Source organism: Vulpes lagopus, chromosome 8 (genome assembly GCF_018345385.1).
Source record: "Vulpes lagopus strain Blue_001 chromosome 8, ASM1834538v1, whole genome shotgun sequence".
Lineage (NCBI taxonomy): Eukaryota > Metazoa > Chordata > Mammalia > Carnivora > Canidae > Vulpes > Vulpes lagopus.
In genome coordinates this window covers 117,643,118-117,667,141 of record NC_054831.1, presented here as the reverse complement: position 1 = coordinate 117,667,141, position 24,024 = coordinate 117,643,118, and the positions used below count along the sequence as shown (strand labels likewise).

General features: G+C 55.5%; 1 protein-coding gene and 1 long non-coding RNA gene across 4 annotated transcripts in view; one reads left to right on the top strand and one right to left on the bottom strand.

Annotated features, from left to right (window-relative positions):
- KIAA1522 (KIAA1522 ortholog) overlaps positions 1–24,024 on the top strand; it is a 28,398-nt gene that overhangs the window by 1,924 nt on the left and 2,450 nt on the right. Inside the window, exons 1-6 of one of the 3 annotated variants that reach the window (XM_041768118.1) lie at positions 8,468–8,688; positions 19,736–19,906; positions 19,987–20,042; positions 20,333–20,456; positions 21,069–21,185; positions 21,276–23,852. In XM_041768118.1, the coding sequence (XP_041624052.1) occupies positions 8,598–8,688; positions 19,736–19,906; positions 19,987–20,042; positions 20,333–20,456; positions 21,069–21,185; positions 21,276–23,852 (3,136 nt within the window). In that variant the 5' untranslated portion in view covers positions 8,468–8,597. Of the gene's footprint in view, positions 1–8,467; positions 8,689–16,692; positions 17,606–19,735; positions 19,907–19,986; positions 20,043–20,332; positions 20,457–21,068; positions 21,186–21,275; positions 23,853–24,024 lie in introns of those variants that run through there. The other 2 variants (XM_041768119.1, XM_041768117.1) reach the window with 2 other exon arrangements.
- Positions 5,304–8,301, bottom strand: LOC121498118. Its single transcript, XR_005989616.1, has 3 exons — positions 8,170–8,301; positions 6,674–6,767; positions 5,304–5,925 (listed from the first exon to the last, which is right to left on the bottom strand). It is a non-coding gene; the product is annotated as an uncharacterized LOC121498118 (long non-coding RNA).

The window sequence follows — 24,024 nt, the reverse complement described above, 5'->3', positions numbered from 1 at the left end:
AGCCTGGGTTGGGGTCATGGGGTCAGTGGCTAGGCCTCCCCCTGCATTGTGTTAGGTATCTGGTAGCACTGAGCTCTCTGGGCAGCAGGTCGGCATAACTTGAGTCCACGTGCATAGGAAACACCTCCCTGCCCCTGGCTGTTGTTTCTCCATGTCTGGGGGTGGCCGCAGGTACAACTAGAGGAAGTCCTGCTCCCTTTTGCTCCAGCCTCCTATTATTCCAATTGTTTCCTTGTCACCTGCCTGGCCCAACTTCTCTTCTGTTTATTAAGAGAAATAAATCCAATCTCTCTAATCTTCATTGGCACTGCTGGTCAGGAAGGGGAAGGCCAAAGAAGGCTTAACTCTTTCTGGGGAAAATGTTCAGAATGGAGACTGGGGGAGACGGGAAGAAGGAATATACAGACAATTTCTAAGAGGTCAAGGGCCTTTGCTGGCAAGCTCCCCAATCCCAGTCTTTGAGATGCAGGGTGTGGCTCCCTTAATCTGACTCCCCTACAGTACAATGGGGAAACTGAAATTGTAGTAGAATTTTGAGCACAGACCTAGAAAGAGAGGAAATCTGACAGTTATTGATTATTCTGAATGTGCCAGGAGCTGTGTATCCATTAGCTCACTTGAGCCCGTTCGCAAATGGAAAAATTGAGGGTTGGGGACAGTGTGTGCTTCGTTTGCCCAAACTGGGATTCGAACTCACACTATCTGCTCCAAAACTGGTACTGTTGTCATGAATAGGACATGGGGGTGGGACACAGGCCAGCGGGTCAGGCTGAAAGATCTCATCCAACCCATTCTATGGGTGGCAGGAGACCCCAGAGAGAAGTGAGGGAAGCTGACAGAGTGGGAGGAGTAGGAAAGTCAGGCAAGTTAGAGCTGGGATCTTGGCTCAGTCACTAGCAAGCCCCATGACATTGGGCAGCAACTTCTCTGTGGCCCTATTGATTCCATTACTGTCTCAGGAAAGGGAGGAGACCTTCTCACAGGGGTGACCCTCTGGCTAACATTGCCTTGGTGGGTCTGTGAACTCCAAGATTTCTGTGTCCGTAAGATTCTCTCAAGAGTGGCAGGGCATGAGTCCTGGGTGGTTCAGTGGTTAAGCATCTGCCTTTGGCTCAGGGTCCTGGGATCCAGCCCCAAGTCAGGCTCCCTGCTCAGTGGGGAGCCTGCTTCGTCCTCTCTGCCACTCCCCCCAGCTCATGTTCTCTCTCTCTCACTCTCTCTCTCAGCTGTCTCTGTTTCTGTCTCAAATAAATAAATAAAATATTTAAAAAAAAAGATTCTCTCAGGAGTGAATGTGGAAATCAGGAATGTGAAATCACTGCAGAAATGCAAGGGCTTAATACTATTTATCACCTTTACCTGAGCTCTAAAGACTCAGCCTGGAGGGAATGGGCTCAGAGGCTGACAGGACAACTCTGCTCCCCCTCCCAGGCCACATGATACCAGCAGACTGTGAACCCCCCGGAGCCTCAGTTTCCTTATCTATAAAATAGGAAGAATAAATCCTGGCTTTACAGGGGTGTCCTGGGGGTCAAATCAGATAATAGACAAGCAAGTACCTTGTGAACTGTGGAGAATGGTCTAGATGGGAGCAGGTTTCTGCAGTTGTGATGCTAAGGACTTGGGACATTGGCTGATCCATATTCAGAAATCAGGTCTTGGTTACACCCCAGGAACTCATAGCAGGGGTGATGATGATTGAGGGGGGCAGCCACAGAAGCTGGAATCGACCTTTGTCCAACGAAAGACTCAGGCATAAGAAAAGGTAAACAAATAAGAATCCATATTTTCCAGAAATATTACCTGGACTCTAGACAAGTATGTGGGGAGGAAGTGTTTCTGGGACAGATGCCAAGACCAGAGCCCAACAGATAACCAGGGGAGGCTTTCTGTAGGTGAGCAGAGTGTAGAAGGAGGGCAGGGTGCTGGCTAATTTAATTATTTATTTGAGAGAGAGAGAGAGAGAGAGAGAGAAAGAGAGGAGGGGGAGAAAGAGGAGAGAGAATCTCAAGCAGCCTGCACTGAGGAGGGAGCCAGGAGCAGGGCTCAATCCCACAACCCTGAGATCATGACCTGAGCCAAATCAACAGTCGAACGCTCAACTGACTTGAACCACCCAGGTACCCCAGATACTGGCTAATTTGAAAAAGTAACATGACGGCTGCTATGTGTCAGACCTATGTTGGACATTTTCACAAATATTTTCCTTTGTCCTCACAATTACCTGGGAGGAGGTAGTTATTACCATTTATAGGTGAGAAAACAGACCCCGAAGGTGAGAGTAAGTTGATCAAGGTCACTCAGCTTCATTGAAAAAGACATACTCTGTATTACTCCGTGTCAGGCACTGTTTAGGGTAATGTGAATACCTGGGATGAGACGGGCAAGGTCCCCACCTGCATGGAAATCATGTTCACAGCACGGCAATGACAGAAGCAGTCTGCCTCCAGAGGCCATACTCTCGAAACAAAGCAATATGAGGCTAGGTGTGTTTCTGACTCTGGAGAGGAGTACCCACTGTAGGAGTGTATGGTGTGTAGCCCTCCCAAAGGTTGCTCTTGGGCAGTGGCAGTGGCCAGGGTGAGGCTGGGGTGTGTGTGTCAGAGTGCGGGTAGCTTCAGTTCTGAAAGAATTCAGGTCCAGTAGATTTGACCTGAAGAACTCTGGCCACTCAGGAAGAATGGTCCTTGGTATGGGGTTGTGGAGAGACTCCTGAGTTTGAGTTCTGCCCCACTATGAGCCACACATGCCCTGTCTTGACAAAGATGGGGTTTTATGGGCTCTGAGAGCCTTTATGGTTCTAGAATTCTGGTTTGCAAATGGGCTGGGACCACAAGAGTGGGAGCTATGCTCAGGAAAGGAAAGTTTGCCCTTTGGCCAGTCATTGACAAGACATTGGGATCCGAGGGCACCTGGATGGCTCAGTGGTTGAGCATCTGCCTTTGGCTCAGGTCATGATCCCAGAGTCCTGGGATTAAGTCCCACATCAAGCTCCCACAGGGAACCTGCTTTTCCCTCTGCCTATGTGTCTGCCTTTCTCTGTGTGTCTCTTGTGAATAAGTAAATAAAATCTTAAAAAAAAAAAAAAAGACATTGGGACCTGGTGGGCTACAGGGTATAGTAAGGTGGGCAAGGAGAATCTGTGTGAATGATGCCATCTCTCTCTTGAGGGAGGGGCCTGTGTAGCTCTCTTAAAGCAAAGTGAGGACCCAAAGGGACTTTGGGTAATGGACACCTTGCTTATTTAAGGGCAGGATAGTGTCTCCCTCCCTCCTCCTCCCTTCCTTCCTTCCTCCTTCCTTCCTTCCTTCCTTCCTTCCTTCCTTCCTTCCTTCCTTCCTTCCTTCCTTCCTTCCTTCCTTCTTTGAGGGTCGAGAGGGACAGTGGGAGTGGGAGAGAATCTTAAGCAGGCTCCACACCTGACCCAAAACCCTCATAGGGTTCAATCTCACAAACCCTGAGGTCATGCCAGGAGCTGAAATCAAGAGTCAGATACTTAACTGACTGTACCACCCAGGCACCTCTCTATTTGCTCTTCAATAAACACTCCATGTAGTTCCACATTCTGTGCCATTGTGTGCACTGTTTCCCCTATTTAGGGTGTGCTTCTCTTTATTTTTCTATCCACTGAACTCATTCATCTCTCAAGGTCTGGTGCCAGTGTCATCATCTCTGTGATAGCCCCCGGAGAGATTACTGCCTCCAGATTAGAGCAGGGTGCTTACAGGATTTGGAATTGGACAGTCTGTTTTTCTGGCTACCTTCTTTTTTATTTTTTTATTTTTTATTTTTTATTATTATTTTTTTTTATGATAGTCACAGAGAGAGAGAGAGAGAGAGAGAGAGAGAGAGAGAGAGAGAGAGGGGCAGAGGGAGAAGCAGGCTCCATGCACCGGGAGCCCGACGTGGGATTCGATCCCGGGTCTCCAGGATCGCGCCCTGGGTCAAAGGCAGGCGCTAAACCGCTGCGCCACCCAGGGATCCCCTGGCTACCTTCTTGGGTAGGGCATCTCAGTGTACTAAGCCTGGGGCTTGGACCAATGTGATAGGGGTAGGGTTCCCTCTGCTGTGGGATACATGCGGGAGTGACTTTCATAGAGGAATCTGCATCCACTTCCTTTAGGCCCCTACGAAGGGATGGGCATTATCTGCCTTGAGTCCAGGTGGGAGAGGGAGCCTCACTAGTACTTCAAAATACTTAGTAAGTGTTTAGGTAATAAGTACTTTGTGCCAGACATGGTCCTGGGGATGAATGAGACACACGGTCCTAGTCCTCATGAACCTCACAATCTGAGGAAGGAACCAGACATTGAACAGGTAATTAAGGGTCAAGAAGTGTGACAAAGGAGGGAGCACAGTGATCACAGAGGGGAGACCAGGGATGGCTTCCAGGAGGTAACATATGAGCTAAAGTGGAAGGATGAGGGGAAGCTGGGGTTGAGGGATTTGTAGTGCTAGAATCAGGCATGGCACCTGCAAGGCGCTGGAGCCAGCTGGCTGTCTGGGTTCTGTGAGCACAGAATACCTCACTGTTTTTGAATACCTGGAGGGTGGGAGCGGGGTTGGTGGTCCTTTCTCTCTGCTCTGCCCAAAGTGCCTTTGGGTTATAGGTGGGTGATCCGAAATGGGCCCCAGAGCATGGGCATCTGCTGGTCCTAGATGCTCAGAGTTGATGGCCTGAGCTGCCACAGGCTGCCCTCATGCCACATACAGACAAGCAGTGGAGGCCCAGAGGACGAAGTGTTTTGCTCAAGGTCATACAGCCAGCCAACATTAGAGGTGGAGCAGGAGCCCTCACCTGCCAGGCTGCCCTCAGCTTCCCTACTCCTTTGTTCAGACTTCAAATGGAAAATCCCATCCCAGAGAGTTGCCTCTACCAGGAGTGGGATGAGCTGAGCAGGAAGCTGAGGCCCAGAAGGCCTCCATCCCCTCCCTTACCTCCAGCACCTTCAGGGGCTCATTCCAGCTGCCTCTCCCTCTCCCTCCTCTTGGAGGCCCCAAATCCCCACCCATGGCACACATCCCAGCATTCTGGAAATCCCCTTCAGGCTAGGATGGGCCCTCCCCCCACTCTTCTGTCCCTTTCCTGCCCCTGGAGCAGGGCCACCAGCAAGGTTTGCTGAACGGGGGTGGCCAAAGCCTGTGGCCAAAAAAACCTCCACTCTTGTCAGAAGAGGGCAGAGGGAGAGCCTCCCCTTATCCAGCTGTCCCCCGAGAAATCCCCCTCTCCCCAGCCCTCAAAGCTGTCTCAGCTGCTCCTGGCCTGTCACATGCTGATGAAAACTAATGAGAGGAGGCATTGTATATTGTTTGGACCACAGTGAAAGTGGTGGGGTGGGGAGAGCAGGTATTCACACCTCCACCTTCCTCCTGCCTATCTGCAGACCCAGCAGACCCCTTAACCTCCTCTAGTCCCTTGGCCAACTTGGGGGAGAAGTAGGTGGCAGCAGCTTCCTGGGGCAGGAGGGGTGAAATCGTCCATCTCTCCCATTTTTATATTCCACTGTCTCTCTGCTTTTGTGTCTCCTGCCCTCAGGGGCCGGTTCATCAAAGGCTGTCAGCTCTCTCTCTGGGTGCCCAGCCCTGTGACTGGCACGGAGGGGAGACAGAGACAGCTCAGCTTGCAAAGGGTTTCAACCCCGATTCTTCTGGCAAAGTGCATAATTCCCAGAAGGCTGCTGCTGGGGTCTGCTCCAAGTGGGGCCTCCTGTCTGCTTAGGACACCCCCTCCTCCAAGCCCCTGGCTAGGCAAGGTCTTCCCCACCGTTCAGGGGAGTCACGAGGCACTCAAGCCCTGTGTTGTGTGGTTGCCAGGAGTTCTGGTCTTCTATCCCATCTACTTCTTCCCACGGTCCTACCGCAGGCTCTCATGCTCTTGGCTGCAGGCGGTACTCTTCCTCCTGGATCCTGGAGCAAGCACAGCCTCTGTAGTGAATGAACGTGAGACTGGGACTCTCCTGCCTGTGCCTCTTCACCTCTCCCAGTACTTAAGTGCCATCATCACCACCTCTGTCAGCAGCCAAACCCCACTAGGCAAGCCCCACTGTTTTTTGCCTCCACCAGTTCCTGTTCAACACCCACGGCACTCCTGCTGTGTGCCCAACACTATGCTGCTCTGCTTCAGATTACTAAAGGGAGGGAGGCGATCACTGTCTTGAGGAACTGGTTGGAAAGGGAGATACTGAAACAAACTGCTGTCTTGAGACAAGTGTTGGGATGGTGTTACACAGGGTGCTGGGGGGCCCTGAGGTATGATCCGTTCTATCAGAGAGCCATACTACCGCCTGTGGGAGCACAGGGGGCTGAGCTAGGGGAGGAGGGATGCAAGGAGGACTTCCTGGAGGAATAGACTGTCCAGCAGGGTGTTGCGAACGAGGAATCTTCCAGGCAAAGGTGGAAGAGGAAGCAGCACGTGGAAAGGCCTGGAAGTGTGTAGTTGGCGGTGTGGGGTGGTAGTGGTGGTAAGCAGCATGTGGAAAGGCCTGGAAGTGTGTAGTTGGGGTAGTTGGGGTGGTGGTGGTGGTAAGCAGGGTTGTGCAGCTGGAGCTCTGATAATGAGAGGGGTGTGGTGGGAGATGAGGTTGAGCTGGGGACAGGACAGTTGCTGGAAGGCCTCCTACAAAGGCTAAGGTACCTGCTACCTTCCAGACATCCCTTGAAGCTCTTTGCATACCTGCCATCGCTCAACTCATGCCAAGGGATCTGGATGTTATCCTTGAGCGTTGTCTCCGTTCCTCCACACCAGCTTTCTCCGTTATGGGCTCCATCTGTAAATTAAGGGAATTGGGCTAGCAGATACTCTGAGGTCTCTTCCAACACTAGGCCCCCCTTCTTTGTGCAAAGCGGGAGCCTGATGCATGCAGCCTGGTATATAGTGCATGCTTGACAAGAGTATTTTCTGGTTGGATGAATAAAATATAACCCCTCAGGGACTGTACTGTTGTTAACCTCAGACTCTCAGCAAGACATAGGCCTCAAGGAGGTTCAGCTTTGACTTTCCAATTTTGCAGGGAGGGACGGGGTGCCCTGGAGCCACTGGGCATAAGATGCAGCATGGTGGGGATCCCTGGGTGGCGCAGCGGTTTGGCGCCTGCCTTTGGCCCAGGGCGGGATCCTGGAGACCCAGGATCGAATCCCACATCGGGCTCCCGGTGCATGGAGCCTGCTTCTCCCTCTGCCTGTGTCTCTGCCTCTCTCTCTCTCTCTGTGACTATCATAAGTAAATAAAAAAAAAAAAAAAAAGATGCAGCATGGTGTAGTGGAGGGGCTTGCCCAGGTGGCAGAAAGGATGAGCAATATGGGGATTAGAACTGATGGCTCTGGACTCCCAGCCAAGCAGTCTCTCTGCTACACCAGGCTGCCCCTCGTTGGAGAGATGGGGCAGAGCAATGGTAAAGGAGAGTCACTCACTGCCCAGGCTCTGGGCCCTGGGCATAAGGGCACCTGTAAGGACACAGAGGTGAGGACAGCCTGGAAAGTTTTTGGAAAAGGTGAAGCTTGGCCTAGGTTTGAGAAATTGTATCAGGGAAGCTGAGTGAGGGGCACACAGACATGGGTGGCTTCACGTACATTTACCTATACACTCCATTACTTCCAGTCACAGGCACGATGTGACAGAACCAGTCACAATTAGGCAGATACACAAAAGCACACATCCAGACATTTGAAAACAGACTCCATATGGATACAGACTCACAGTCACACACACAGATGATTACACAGAGGGATCCAAGTGGTCAGGGTAACGGGCATAGACACAGGTACACAACTACACAGCCACATTCAAGCATACAATTACCAATGCCCAGTTTACACGCAGAGGCACAGATAAACTAGAGGGGTAGTAGCAGGGTCAGTGGGTGTCGGAGTCAGTCTGGGTTTGAGTCCTAGCTCTGTAGCTTACTGCTCGACTTTGGGCTAGTCAGCTGACTAGCTGACTTCATGGAACCTCAATTTCCCCATCTGCAAAATGGAGATGATAAAACTATCTACCTTGTAGAATTGTTAGGTGGCATGAAAGCAGTTATCAGAGCGCCTGGCACACAGTAAGCGCTATATAAAAGGGTGCTGTTATTTTGGACACGGAAATACAGAAATACGGTCAGATCGATACATTTGTACGCACAGGCACAGCGACAGGAGATACACACACAGACACGTGACACTCACGGGGTGGTGACTGGGGGGCCCTAGCAGCCGCGGGGCTCCGGACCCCGCCCGCCTGGGGCCCTGCTCCGAGTTCTCTGGGCTCCACTGCAGTCCTCAGAGAGGCGGCCCCGCGGTTGGGAGAGCCGGCCGCCCTCCTGCCTCACCTGGGCGCACCGGCCTTCCCGAGCGCCCTGGGTGGGGTGGCTCAGCTGGTCTCCCAGGTCCCGGAGGGGCGGAGCCTGCGGGACGCGCGCCAGGCCCCGCCCCCCGGCCGGCCCCGCCCCCGGCCCGGCCATTGGCCGCGGGGCCCGGAGGCGTGGCTGAGCTGGGGCCGGGGGCGCCTGCGGTGGCCGCCCGCGCGTCTCTCTGCCTCCCTCCCGGGGCTGCGGGCCCGGCGGCCCGGCTGGTTGGGCTGCGCTAGGCTTTCCGCGCCGGCTCCCGCGCCCGCCATGGGCAACTCACACCACAAGAGGAAGGCCCCCAGCGGCCCCCGGGCCCGCAGCTTCTGGCGGTTCGGGCGGTCGGCGAAGCGGCCGGCAGGTAGGGGCCGGGGGTGGGGGCGGGGCAGGCGGGAGGAGGGTCTCCCTGCCGCAGCCGCCGCCACCGCTGCTGCCCCCTCCCGGGGCTTGGTGGGTGTGAGTGTGGGGGGCCGGGAATCCCCCGCACAGACCCCACCCCTCACATGCGCAAAGAGGCACACGTACAGACTAATACCCACGGGCGGGCGCACGTACATGTTCACAATTCACACGGCCACACACAACACCCACTCACATGTACGGACATGGAGACACAAGATCACAAACACACAGCCACAGCATCGCTGTAGGACGCACAGACCCTGAGGCAGGTACAGCTACCTAGGTATACGGTTTGTACAGCCCCGCGAATCATACCCCACGCGCAGGTTCACACAACCGCACACACACATCAGTCGTGTAGGGACAGTTGCCCGTGGCTTAGGCACACAGATGTACACACGGGTTAAAAACTGCACAGCCAGCCAGACTCCCACACTCGGGCTGAAAGACAGACCCTCAGGCACTTGTGTACACACACACTCACACTTGTTAGCCCCCAACAGGCTGAAAGTTTGCAGGAGGGAGGGGAGACAAAGGTACAGGGGAGAAGCAGGAAACCAGGGGCTGGAGACTCCGGGGCCGCCTCCATCAGGCGTGATCGGGAGTCGGACTGGTTCTCTGGGCTCCCTCCCCACCCCCACCTGCGTCGCCGCTGCCTCTCCTCCCCCTTCCCCCCACCCGCGGTCCCCGTGGTCGCTGCCGCATGTCCCCCCTTTCAGTGCAGCCACCGAGCTGGAACGCAGCCCTTCCCAGCTTGCTGCGGGATCTCTCCGCGGGGTCACATTCCAGCCTCCAAGTGGGGGGTGGGTGGAGGGGGAGAATGGAGAAGGCCTCCAATCCTAGGGCTGGGAGATGGGATTCCTGGTTTCCCCCAGCAGGTGCGATAGTTCAGGGTATCCCCCAGAGTCCCAGGGGGTGCTGGAGGAGGGGCTGTGGGGGGTGGCTAGTTCCCTTACCTGGTGAATCCAGAGATGGGGTAGGGACATGGAGGTAGATCTACCCCTGGAGAAGATAAGGGGTCTTCCAACAGAGACAGGTGTTCCTTCTGGTCTTTGGGAGTGAAAGAATTCTGGAGAAGGTGGGGTGGGGTTCCTTCTCGTGGTGAGGGAATCCACCCATATCTTCCTAGGGTGGCCCACATTCCTCGAGGTTCTGAAATGAGCCTGATGATCTCATCCCTCCTCACAGGGGGTGACAGGAAGAACCTGGGTTGGGAATGAGGGGGTCTGGGTTTTCAGTGTGGCTCTGGTATGGGCTCTGGTGACCTTGAGCAGATTGCTTTCACGTCTCTGGACCTCTTGGCTCCTACAGAGGGGTCTGTTGGTGGATTGGGGGGGTGGCGCATAGCTTAGGTGTCTCTGGGACCCTTACAGTCTGCCTAGCCATTTTGTAGATAAAGAGACTGAGGTCTAGAGAAGGTGGGTTTGTCCAAGGTCGTTTGCTAGTAGCGGTTTGAAGAATAATTATGATAATCAAAATAACAGCAGGAAAGGGTTAATTACGTTCTGGTGGGCTCTCTGAGGATTTCTCAGAAGGTAGATTGATGAGAGACTCCAGGACCTTCCAGGAGTCCCTTTGTCCCAGCAATTCTGAAATCCTGGATGTGTCCACCTGTCTTTCCTCTCGGATTCTGCACCGAGGGGTGGGGCTGGGGCTCTTCCCCTGCCTTCCTGTGGCCACTCTAATCTGATGGTTTCCTGAGAACCAACTGTGGGTCCAGACTTGTGACCATTTGTGGTGGAGAGAGAGAGAGATGAAGAGGCCTGTGTTCACAGTCTTTTGCCCACTAGCCCTGTGCTTACAGTTCCTGCTGCTATTCAGGGACTAAGCAGGCTTTAAAGTGGCCCTACAAAACCAGAAAGCAATGTCAAGGCAATGCAGAAGTAAGTGTGGGGGCTAAGGTATATTCAAAGGCTTTTGGGTTGGGGTCAGTTTTAGAAGATGGAGAGGGGGTGGTGGTCTTAAATTTTGGTCTTTGAAGTAACTATAGGGTTAGAAGGAGTCCTGAACTGTTGAGTAAACCAGAGAGATGACCAGGGATGCATTTCATCTCTGGGAAGATGGTCGTCAGCAAAGGCAAAGAGTTGAGCCTGAGTGTGGAGGCTGGAGAGAAATGTAGTTGAGACTCCTTCCTTTGCTTGGGAAGAGAACGAGTTCCCTTGTGAATGCAGGCTCCAGTCCCTTTGGTCTCACCTCTGCTGAGGATTCTAAGGCTTCCCCAGCCTGGGCCTCTGCTGTTACATGCCCAGGTATGGGACTGGGGTTTGAGTACTTATCCATTTGATTCATCTGTGAGAAGATGAGGGAAGGAATGCAAGGCAAACAGGGCTAGAGTCTATAGACCATAGGGAGCCAGTGATGGTGTTTGAGCAAGGGAGGAGCCTATGAAAGTGGTGTGTAAGGAAGATGGCGCCAAATCAGGGGCAGGTGCAGGCAGGACAGGTTGGGAGGTGGAGTGGTGAGAGTGGAAACTCAAGAGAGCAGTCTGGAGGCTATTGCAGTAATCCAGGGGAGAGGTGGTGAGGAGGTGATGGCTGGGGACAGGGTGGAGGCTGTGGGAGTGGGGAGGAGTGGCAGCTGCAGAGATACTGCAGAGGAGGTGCCAGAAGTGATAGGACCTGGGATTAACCAGATGTTGGGAATAAGGGCTAGAGAGGGGCTGCGAAGGCTCTCTGCTCAAGGCTGATTGACTGGGGGACAGCGACAGAGATGATAACTCAGAGCTAAAAATAAGGGCCTATGCTAAACCCTTTACGTTGGCTAAATCATTCATCCCTCAACAGTCTTACAGGCTGGAAGCCATTATCGTCCCCATTTTACAGATGAGGAAGCTGGAGCTTGGAGAAGCAAAGTCACTTAATCGTGGCCACTCAGCAGGAGGTAGCTGAACAGAGATTCAAAACCAAGCCTGTCAAATTCTAAAGCCTGTGCCCTTTATCACTTTGGGAATAGACGGGTTTCTTCTTATGATTGAGGTGCCTGCAGATCCTCTGGGCAAAGAAAGCTTGAGGTCCTGGGGGTTTGGACTCCAGGGAGCACAAGTGGAAGAAGCGCTGTGGGAGAGGGGCAGGTTTGAGGACAACGCATTGAAGCCCCGCCAGGGCTCAGAGAGGGAGCAGGTGGGAAATGGAAGGAGACCTGAGATTTAAGGAACTGTTGGTCCATTGGATCAATGCCCTTGGATGAAAGGGAAGGATGAAAGGGGACAGGGAGAGGCCTTCTCACTGCTGAAAAGATACTGTAACCTGCTGGCATTGTTTGGCCTTCAATCTCAGGAATCCAACCTCACCATACCCTCCCTGGGTCCACTGGGCATCTGGTCCTGGGCAGTCTGGGGGATTGGTGGAGGATGTGAATTGGAAGCCCAGGGAGCCTCGCCCACCATTCCGCCTTCTTTTTCTGAGACATTGTACTGTCAGATTTATACACATGGATGGATCCTCCCCCTCCCCTGTGCCCCCCCCCCCCCGCCCCGCCCGGGCAGATGAGGAGATTGAGGGAATGGACTTAAGTCATTGGTGGAGTCAGACCATCTGGAATTATTTTCATCCCTCCCCCTATCTCTGTACCTGGAGTACCAGGGATCTTTTGTAGTTCCCAAACCTGGGAAAAGTCTGCTCCTCTTACTTCCTACCCCAGCATCTTGCTATCTCCCCCATTTGTATGTCTGGACTTGGTTGTGGAAACCCTGGGCTTCCAGACAAGGGGCTGACCCAGCCCTCTCTGGTCTGAGGGATCAGAGATCCTTTGCTGCCCCAGGCCCTGACCCACAGCGGGGGACCACTACCCTCGGAGGGGCAGAGCTCTACATGCTGAGGGATCTTTAGAAATGGCTCGCCAACCCTCCCATCTCACAGATGAAAACACTGAGGCTCGGAAAAGACACAACCTGGCTCAGCATCAGGCTGCAGTTGAGGGTCAGGGAGAGCTCAAACCTGAGGCTTCTGACTCCCAGGGCTGTGGGGTCTCTGGTCTGGCCTTAAAACTCCCTACCCTCCAGAGCAGAAGGGTTAGGGCTAGGTCACTAACGGGCCGATAGGGAACTCTTGTGAAGTGTCCCTTATCAGACCTTATCTTAATAATGGTCCTTAATGCCACTTGGGATTTGAAGAGAGCTCCAGAAGTGGGTGGGAGAGGAGGCCTCTGATAGCATGGGAAGAACAAGATTTTGCAGCCTGTCAGAGCTGGGCTCATATACCCCGACTTTGCCAGTTACTAGCCGTGTGACCTTAGGTTGGTCACAACCCTGAGAGGGTGCCTCTGTGGGGTGAGGGGGGATTTCATGAGACCACGCATAAATGCCAGTTGTGAGTAGAAAGGCAGAGGGGCCCCCGAGAGGGACCTTTACCCATCCCTCCACCCTTGAGAGGCAGAGGCTCCCTCTGAGCACACCACTTTGTGTTTGTACTTGGTAGTGTGATTTTGGCTTTCCCAGGCACTTGGTGAGGCATGTGTGAGTCCTGCTTTACAGATGAGACTGAGGCCCAGAGAGGCTGATTCATTCGTCCGAGGCCAGACCTCCTGACTCCTGGGCTATTCCTCTCTCGACTTCATTGTGGCTGCCTCTCTGCCATCTAGAAAATAGGAATAATCGTGCCTTGAAGGAACAAAGGAAAGAGCTCTTGGGAATTCAGACTCGCACCCTGGCCGAAAGAGATTATTATGTCATTGTCAGGAGCAGAGACTGACCCGGAAACTCATTATGACATTTATTAATATTATTGTAGCTAATTCCTCCCTGCACTGCTGCTGGTTCCCCCAGGTGCCTGAGGCATGGGATCCTCCTCTCCTTGTCAGGGGCACTCCCTGCTCCCCCATATTTACCTTAGAACCGGCCTGTCAGCTCTGCAGCTCTGCAGCTCAGCTCTAGGGCAGCTCAGCTCTAGGGCGGGTCTTCCACTGAGGGAAGGAAGGAGGGGGATTTCCCTTCTGCGGAGGTGGGGTGTAGAGCTCCCCCTCTTTGGGCAGGAAGTGAGGTTGCGCCCCCCCACAATCCCTTAACTTCTTCAGATTTAGGACCATGAAAGTGTCGGAGACCCAGGTTTGAATGTGGGCTCAGCCACTTCCCGGTTGGGTGACCTTGAGCAAGTCACTTTCCCTGGACTCGTTCCCTTGTACTCATTTGTGAAAAAGAAAGCCATACACACCTTTCAGGTTTCTTGTTAGGTGTTCTGTGAGACAGAAGAGAGAGAAACCTTCACTGGGAAGTTTTTGTGATATTCATGTCCCTTTGTCTTATCTCTAAGAGAATAAAATCTCCGTGTGTTCTGAGGTCTGCTCCTATTAGAGGGCCCTGGTTTGTTCACCAGTACAGAGAGTTTGAGACTTAAGACCTCTGAAAACTGAATCTTGGCTTCTGGGTTGGCCTGCGGTCAGATGTGGTGGTGGGGGAGCAGGGTCAGGCCCAGGCCCAGGCCCAGAGGGTTCCAGCTCCTGAGCAAGGCCACCTGGCCAGCTGTGCCCTCCCCCCTCATTCCTCTCCCCTGAGTCAGGCCTGCTTGGTTGTGGGAGCGCCACCACCCCCGCCCCTTGCTCTGGAATGGGGCAGGTTGAGGCCTCACCCCATGCAGGATGTTGCCAAGACAGTGTGTACGCGTGCGCACAAATGTACACTTGGCCTGGGGGGTTGGGGGCTCCCTCCCCCTTTCCTCCCTGTCCCTAGGCTAAGGAAAGCCCCAGAGTGGTGGGTACAGGCACCTGCCTTTGTGTACACACAGCCACCTGGCTGGGTCCTGTGTGAGTGTGTAGTCTTGCTCGTGTGTGAGGAGGACCTGGAGTAGGGTGGCCTGGGTGTACTTTGTGGATGTGGTCCTGAGAGCACACACCTGTGGGTGGGCCCCCAGGGGGACATTTTGGAGGTCCTTGCACACATATCCTCTGCTGGTGGACTTTCTCCGAGTTCCCGAACTTGGCTTGTGTGCTTCCTGGTGTGACCTTCATGTTAGGGGTGTGGCCAAGAGCAAGGTGTCTTCTATCCAGGAAGCTTCCTTCCTCAGGCAGGTGGGGGAGGAGGGGAGGTAGAGGCTGCTGGTGAGCTTCTGCCCCAGGCTGTACCTCTGGACTGTGCTAGGGCAGAAGGTCCTGGAACAAGGACTCTAAATGTGGCCCGGGGCAAGGTCCTTCCATTCTCTGGGCCCCAGTTTTTTTGTGAGGCACCTGCCGTCCACCTGAGACACAGGTTGCTGAGCCCCTCCCTAAGCAAGTCACAGGTGTGTGGACCTGAGCCTTGGGTGGCTCAGAGAGACCTCATGCTCTGGCCAAGCTGTGGGTGGGTGGGGGGAGGGGTGTTGCTGGAGCAACCAGATGTTATCAAGTGTGAGAGCCTTGAATCTTCTGGGAATTTGCAGTTGTGGCCCTGACCACCAGCTGGGGGTCTGGGACCTTGAGCTGATGTTCCTCCAACACCGCCACCCCTCATCCCTAGTGGAGCTCAGCCCTTAGTTTCCCTGGCCGCAGGGGGGGGGGGAGGAGGGAGCTGAGGATGACTGTCCTGCGGGGTTAAAGGCCTCAGTCTTGGAGCCAGCCAGAGCTTGGGAAGTTACCTAGCCCTCTGAGCCTCACAGGTTCAGGATCAGTTACCGGAGAGTATGTTCGAGAACCTGCATCGAAGGGCCATTGTCAGATGCACGAGGGAAGAGACTGTTTGCCTTTCTCCAGCAGCTGGCATGAATCTCCCTGCAAGTGTGAGGCTACTGCTCTTCTCTGCCTGAGCTGGGCGCATTAGGGGGCAGATGGGTCTGGCCTAAGAGGGGGGGCGAGGGGAGGATTTGTCAGAGAAACCTTGAATCCCTGGGGATGATAGGGTCCCTCAGCCCTTCTTCAGAGGGGAGATCAGGTCTGTGGCTGGCATGGCAGACAGAGCATAGCTTTCAGGTTCAAGTTGTCGTGAGGGCAAATGCCACCTTGCCCTTCCCAGCTTGCCCTTTCTGGCCTCCATTTCCTCATCTGTCAAGTGGGGATAATAAAAGTACCAACTTAGGGTTGTTGTTGTTCATATTTAAATCATCTGTGGATGTACAGATGGTACAGTTGCACAAAAGTTTGTTCTCCAGAGAGCGAGGGCTCAGCCTCTGCTTGAGTGGTCTCTGAGAGGTGGGGCAGCAGATGGGGAAGGGGCTGCAGAGGGATCTTGCAGCGGGGGAGCCACTGTGAATTCTTAGACCCCTCATGACTCTGCGAGAAAGGTGCTGTGAGAGAGGGGTATCCTGAGGTGAGTTTGGGGACAGTCTTCACACAGTTTCTCGCCCACAGCCTCAGCTACTCTTTCTGGATTGCCCAAGGGGATCTCTTAACACTGTCATTAGCCAGTTTAACCTTCCACGCTGACCTGTGGGGCCCCACCCGTCCTGGCTCCTGCCATTCTCTCCCTTGCTCACCGTGTTTCCACCCCATGGCCCTCTGTTCTGTTCTGGGAGACCCTCCCACCACCCCCAACTTCCACCACTCCTGCCTTGAGGCCTTTACACTTGCTACTGTCTCTGTCCAGAAGGCTCCATGCCCACACTTGCCCTGGCCGGCTCCTCCGCTTTCTGCAGGTTTTGCTTCCAATGGTCTTTCCTTGATGCCCTCTAGAGGCACCCCCTTCCCTGTCACAGCTCCTCAGTCTTCACTGATCTAAAATTGTATTGTTAGTTTACCTCACTCATGTATTTTTCTTGTATTTGTCAAATGTTTATTGAATCCACAGTATGACAGGCACCGATTTAGGTCTAGGGTGAACAAGTTAAAGTTCTCCTCCTTTCGCTATATTAACCTGAGATTATCTCAGGTTCTAGCTTAATAAATACTTGCTGATTGAATGAATGGGCATAGCAGTCTTATAAAGAGAAGTTCATTGGTCATGTTTCCATATGAAGTCATGATTTGTGTGTGACGGAGGTGAGTTTGAACTTGGAGCTGACTTTCCTCCAGTTACCTCCTCCCACCCCCTTACCTATGACCCGGGTTTCTTGGCTAATTCCATTCTCTCTGCCTGGTGAGCCAGCAGAGTCACCAAGTCACAGTGAGGCCAGTGGGAAGGATCCTGGGCTGGAGGAGCAGGAGGTATACGATGAAGCCTGCCTCTGCTGTGTGACCTTGGAGACTTCACAGTGCTTCTCTGGGCTATTTCCCAAAAGACCAAAATGGGAAGAAAGTCCTTTGGAAAGCATGGGTCTGTACATACACATGAGGAGTTGTTCCCACCAGCCACTGTGTTTCTACTCCGGGCGTCTCCCTGGCTTCCCAGGGTCCCTGTGTCCTGGCTGGCTGTCACCCCTCCAGGGGCCTTTGCCAATGGCCTTGCCATGGCAGGCAGTTCTGGGCCTCTGCCTGGATTCTCCACCTCTGAGTTCCTTCCCCAGGGAATTACCCTCACCAGCCAGGAGGACTTGGGGATGGGCATCATGCCAAGTGTAGTCTGGTGGCTCTTCCACCCACCATCTGGCAGCCGGGGACCCCTGCCATGGTTTGGCTCCTGACTGTTGAGGAAAGGACTTTGGGGACGGGATAGTGGTCTGACCCCGGGACTGGGTATTTTCAGCCCTGCCGGTCATACTCTCCACCAGAGCCAAGCGTCCGCAGGTTCCGGGCCTCAGTTTCCCCGTCAGAATGTGGGAAGGTTCCTGCTCTGCACTCCACTTGAGGGGCGGGGTCGGCGGGGGGGCGGGATCAGTGGCGCAGGTGGGAGGAGGACCTGGGGAGCAGCCCCTCCCCCCGCCTGGCGCCGGCTCTGCAGCTGGGCTGGCGACTCGCACCGCTCGGGGCCGGTTCCGGTGAAGGCGGCGCCGGGCGTCGGGAGAGGTCGGCCTAGCGGACGGCCCGAGTGGCGCCCGCGGTCATGGTGGTGTTCCTGGGCCGCCGCCTGCCGGCCCTCCTCGGGCTCTTTAAGAAGAAGGGTGAGTGGGTGTGGCTGGGGAGGGGGAGAGGAGGGACCCCGACACCTCGGTTTGCCAGACCTTTTCCTCAAAAGGGGGATCGAGGCTGGGGAGGGGTCATGGGTGGGGGAGGAGAGCAGTAATGAGGCCAGGCTGCCCTGCCCTCCGCTGCGCCTTTGTCCAGCGGCTTTTCCGCTGCCTTTGTCTGCTTGGTTGGGTTTGGGAGGCTGGATGCAGGTGTCTCTGACCTTGAAGCCTGCAGCCCTTGGGTGAGACTGCTCCCGCCAGGGCTACCCACACTATGCTGGGTACACCCCAGTACCTCAGTTCTGAGAGGCAGGGCACCCCCTCCCAGGTCAGCCAGCCCCACAGTGTGTGGGGAGCAGAGTAGAGAGGAAAGTAGTGTCCCTGGAATTTGGGGCGTGATCACCGAAATGCTGTTTAGAGGCTGAGGGCGGGGCGGTGGAGAAGTTTTGGAGGGAGGGTTCTATGCCTGCTTTCTGCTTCTAGAACTGGGCTTTTAGGCCTGGATTAAGACATGGCCAGCGTTCATTGGACTTTTGATGGGGAAGGAAGGTCCTCAGGTTTTTTTTTTTTTAAGATTTTATTTATTCATGAGACACAGACACACACAGAGGCAGAGATACAGGCAGAGGGAGAAGCAGCTTCCATGCAGGAAGCCTGATGTGGGACTTGATCCCGGGACTCCAGGATCACACCCTGGGCGGAAGGCAGACGCTAAACCGCTGAGCCACCCAGGGATCCCCAGGTCCTCAGTTTTGAGTGTGATCCAGGAGTCCCCTCCAGGAACCTGGAGCTTGGTCCTGGCATTGACTCTGATTTGCTGGATGACCTTAGGCAAGCCCTTTCCTTTTCTATCCTGTTTCCCCAACTTGTAAAATTCAGGGATAAGGCGAGACTCAATGGGTTGGGCTGTTAGGAGACCCAGGAGCTCTGACCTTGTAGGGTTCCTGCAGGTTCCTGGGGCAGGAGCTGGCTGTTGAAGAATGGGCCAAGGAGGGAGGAATGGGCAGGTGTCTAAGCTGAAGACCCTGATCCTGGGGTGTGGCTTGTTTTGTTCCTGCCTCTCTACAAGGTGCTGCCAAGGTCACATGACCCTCCCAGTGCTTTTGCTTATGTTGTGGGTTCCATTTAAAGGGGGGCTGGGGCTGCAGAGTGCTGACACAGCCCCCCATTCCCAGGATTAGATGACCAGCTTCCCCATGGGCGGGGCGGGTAACAGGATCCTTTGTAATGGATCCCTGGCTCCTGTGCACTGGGGGCTGGGGCCTCCAGGAGTGGGGGAATGCCTGGGACTGTTCTCCCAAGAGAGGCTAGAGCTGCCTTGTCTGGGGGTAGAAGGCCCCTGGGGCCTTCTCCTCTCCCCTGCCCATCCTTCCACTAAGGGACAGCCACATGGGTGAGTATGGGACACAGAGGCCATGTCCCTGGTTTGTCCCTCCTCCCAGGACTTCCTGGGAATTCTGGTCATGACCCCTGCTGGCCTCTACCCCTTCCTAGTGTCCCACAGTGTCTTCCTGGGCCTGGGCCAAGGGGGTATAGGAAGGGGGTGGTTTGTTTTCCATAAAGTGGAGCTTGGCATGTGGGGACAAGAGAAATATACTTGCTATGGGCCATATGTATATGGGGTGCTTTGCGTCAGGCCCTGAGTGATGTGCCAGTACAGTTGTGTGTATATCTGGGTACTGTTTGAGTATGTACAGAATGGGGACTGTGGATATTGTGTATATATGTAGGGGCTAGGTGTGTTCTGTGGGAGCCCCTGTTTGATGTTGGTTTCCAGATGTATTTATACTTGGGTGCTATTTATTTGTGTACATCCTGAAACCTGTGGGTGTTGTATGCATATATGGTGGGCTGGTGTGACCTGTATGGGGTCCTTTGTGTGGTGTGGGTACTCAGATAAAAGTGTGCTTGGGGATAGTTTGTATGTGTATGCAGGGGTTGTGTGTACTGAGTGTGTAACTGAGAACTGTGAGTTGTGTGTACAGATTGGGGGAAGTAGTCTTTGCCTGTCTGTGCAGGGCTGTGTGCAGTCTCAGGATCAGGGGTGCCGTTGTTGTGGTGCCTGGTACCTCCAGGACCTAGATGCCCTTGGGCCTCACTTGTCTTCCTTCTTCATTCCACTAGGCTCTGCCAAGGCTGAGAGTGACAAACGTCTAAGTGCAGGGCCTGGCCAGGGGCCAGGGTCTATCGTGGATGAGCACCAGGACAATGTCTTCTTCCCCAGTGGGCGACCGCCTCACCTGGAAGAGCTGCACACACAGGCCCAGGAGGGGCTCCGTTCCCTCCAACACCAAGGTAACCTCCTTCCCTCCAGTACAGCTCTTGGCTCCCAAGGTCAGGGGCCTGGCTCAACACACTTTTCTGGTGTCTTCCAGAAAAACAGAAACTGAATAAGGGTGGCTGGGACCATGGAGACACCCAGAGCATCCAGGTGAGCCCTTCCCCCAGCTCAGTCCTGACTCTGCTTTTCCCTCCATGGTTAATTTCTGGCAAATAGGTCTCTGAACCCTTTTGGATCTCCATTTCCTTCTTGTATCCTGAAGGGCTAGACTAGATGACTCCTAAGGGCCAGGCCAGCTGATGTCTGCTCAGTGCTAGGTGAAGCCAGGGAGAGTTGGAGTCAAAAGCTGCAAAGGGGAGCCCCAAAGGGGCAAAAGCAAGAGACCTACATAGGCTTCTGGGCAGGTCTGATACCAGGGCCTCATCTCCTTCCACCAACAGTCTTCCCGGATCGGGCCGGATGAGGATAGCATCTCCTTCTGCAGTCAGACCACATCCTACACAGCCGAGAGCTCCACAGCAGAGGATGCGCTCTCCATCCGCTCGGAGATGATCCAGCGCAAAGGTGTCTGCTCACCAGCCCACATTCTTGGACAGGCGGGGTGGGGTGGGGTGGGTGGGCATGATCTGGGGTCCTAGCCCCTGCAGCTTTCCTCTTTTCCTCCTAATCTGGCACCCTCCTGCCCAGGCTCTGTGAGTCAGTGAATTCAGGAAACGCAGTATCCTGCGTCTTCTTGGAGACTCATGACACACACACAGACCACAAAGCTGGACAGTTAGGAGTCAGGAAACCTGGGTTTGAGCCTGATGTTGCTACGTCGCAGCTGGGTGACCTGGGGCCAACCTATAACCACTCTGATCTTCTGTTTGATGTTCTATAAAAATGAGAATAAGAGTACTTGCATTAGCAGAATGAATGCCAAATGTTTGGCATGCTGACTAACACATAATAATTGTTCACTAAATGGAAATTATCCTTGGCCTAGTAAAGCCTTCCAGCAGTCTTACAGAAAAGAAGTGTCTAGCTTTGTTTAACCTAGCTTTGCCCACGCCTACTTGATTATGGAAACCTTTTTTTTGCAGAGCTCTTGTTAGTTATTCTGCGAAAGCAGTGCTCTGCAAAATGTGCCCTGAGACCTGCTCTCTAATGGTTTCTCTCCCCTGGACTGGCCCCCAGGCTCTACCTTCCGACCTCATGACTCATTTTCCAAATCATCCGGGAAGTCAGGGCGGCGGCGGCGTGAGAGACGGAGCACGGTCCTGGGGCTGCCTCAGCACGTGCAGAAGGAACTCGGTGAGCCCCAGAGTAGGAGGGTCGCAGGGGGGTGTGGGGAGCTCCAGCCCAACCCTCTGCTGACTCATATGTCCTCCCTGTCCCATGCAGGCCTGCGGAATGAGCGTGAGGCACCGGGTATCCCTCGGCCTCCTGGTCCCCGGGATGCCGTCCGCATCCCCACAGTGGATGGCCGCCCGGCAGGCCCAGCCTCGGGGACAGGGGCCCGGGTGTCCCTGCAGGCGCTGGAGGCACAGGCCGAGGCTGGTGCCGAGGCAGAGGCCATGCTGCAGCGCCACATTGACCGTATCTACCGGGATGACACCCTCGTTGGTCGGTCCACGGGGGCCCGGCCCCCACCGGTGACCCGGCCCATGTCCTTAGCGGTGCCTGGACTCACAGGAGGGGCAGGGCCTCCAGAGCCCCTGAGCCCAGCCATGTCCATCTCGCCCCAGGCCACCTACTTGTCAAAACTGATCCCGGATGCTGTCCTGCCGCCCACAGTGGACGTGGTGGCCCTGGGCCGCTGCAGCCTGCGCACATTGAGCCGCTGCAGCTTGCTATCAGCCAGCCCTGCCTCTGTCCGCTCGCTGGGCCGCTTCTCCTCGGCCTCCAGTCCGCGGCCCCGCAGCCGCCACCCTTCCTCTTCCAGTGACACTTGGAGCCACTCTCAGTCCTCTGAGACGATCGTGTCTGATGGCTCCACCCTCTCCTCCAAGGGTGGCTCTGAGGGTGGGCCTGAGGGCTCTGTGGGTTGTAATAGTGCGGCCCCCCCTCCACAGGGGGGCAGTGGGAGGGGCTCCCCCAGCGGGGGCAGCACTGCTGAGGCCTCAGATACAGTCAGCATTCGGAGCAGTGGGCAGTTGTCTGGCCGGAGTGTGTCCCTACGTAAGCTTAAGCGGCCCCCACCTCCTCCCCGCCGGACCTACTCACTCCATCAGCGGGGCTTGGCCTCACCTGATGGGCCCTTGGGGTTGCCACCCAAGCCTGAGCGGAAGCAGCAGCCGCAGGTGCCCCGGCCGCCCACCACTGGTGGGTCAGAGGGGGTGGGGGCAGCCCCCTGTCCCCCCAATTCAGCAGGCCCCTGGGTGCCTGGCTTGTCTCCAGGTGGCTCCCGGCGTCCCCCACGCTCCCCAGAACGGACTCTCTCACCCTCCAGCGGGTACTCGAGCCAAAGCGGTACCCCTACCCTCCCTCCCAAGGGCCTAGCAGGGGCCCCTGCTTCCCCAGGCAAGGCCCAGCCCCCTAAGCCAGAGCGGGTCACTTCCCTTCGGTCTCCTGGGGCCTCTGTCTCCTCCTCACTCACGTCCCTCTGTTCCTCATCCTCTGACCCAGCCCCCTCAGATCGTTCTGGTACACAGATGTCGACTGCGCTGGGTGACAGGTTTGCCATACCTCCTCACCCCAAGGTGCCTGCCCCCTTCTCTCCACCCCCTTCCAAGTCCAAGAGCCCTAACCAAGCTGCCCCGGCTCCCGTTCCTCCTGCTGCGGTCCCCGAGCCTGTCTCTACCACTGATGGGAGTCCCGAGCCCCTGCCAGCTTTGCAGACAGCCCTGGTCCCACCACGGGGGGCTCCCATTGCCTCTAAAGACAAGTCCCCCCCACCCTCCCCACCCCCATCTTATCATCCTCCCCCCCCACCCACTAAGAAGCCAGAGGTGGTTGAGGCCCTGTCTGCCCCCGAGACTGCTGAGGAGTCCCTCCAAGACCCCCACTGGCCTCCACCCCCACCTCCTGTACCTGAGGAGCAGGACCTGTCCATGGCTGACTTCCCCCCACCCGAGGAGGCTTTTTTCTCTGTGGCTGCCCCTGAGCCTGCAGGCCCTTCAGATCCCCCAGGGCCTGTCAGATCCCTGGCTGCTTCGTCCTCTTCGGGTACCTCTTCGGGTACCGTCTCTTCCCAGAGCCAGCTCCTCAGTTCCCCAGACCCTCCTCCAGCTCCACCGGCCCCACCTCCTGCTGGTTCTGTCCCAGGGCTTTTGGCCAAGGCTCCGCGGAAGGAACCCGTGGGCTGCAGCAAAGGTAGTGGGGCTCCCAGGGAGGATGCTGCTGCACCCCTGGTCACGCCCTCACTCCTGCAGATGGTGCGGCTGCGCTCCGTGGGCACTCCTGGGGTAGCTCCGAGCTTGGCATCAGGGCCATCGGCCCCCCAGAAGCCCCTACGAAGGGCCCTGTCGGGCCGGGCCAGCCCCGCGCCAGCCCCCTCTTCGGGGCTCCATGCTGCTGTCCGACTCAAGGCCTCCGGTCTGGCTGCCAGCCAGGACCCCGTGAGTGTCCAGCCCAATGGACCACCTGAGGCGGAGCCGCGCTCTCCCCAATCCCCTGCCTCTATGGCCAGCTTCATCTTCTCCAAGGGCACCAAGAAGCTGCAGCTGGAGCGGCCGGTGTCCCCAGAGACTCAGGCTGACCTCCAGCGGAATCTGGTGGCTGAACTTCGGAACATCTCAGAGCAGCGGCCACCCCAAGCCCCAAAGAAGCCACCTAAAGCTCCCCCACCCGTGGCCCGCAAGCCCTCTGGGGGGGTTCCATCACCCAGCTCCCCCGCCTTTCACCGGGCTGAGTCCCTTCCTGCTCCTCCCACCAACGGGCTCCATTCCGAGGACAGGACTAAGGGGGAACTGGCGGAGAATGGAAGTGTCGTGCAGCTGGTGGGCCCTGGGGAGCAGAAGCTGGGCCCGCCTGGCTCAGGTATGGTGGACAGTGTGTGTGTGTGTGTGGGGAGGGGGGCACCCATCACTGGTGATGGGAAATAGCTGTCTGAAGTCCCACTACTAGGGATTTGTTACTGGGTCTTTAAGATTTTTCTGGTCTCTGGCTCTGGGAAGGGTGAGCTGTCACCCTCGATAAGCTAGTGAAGCAG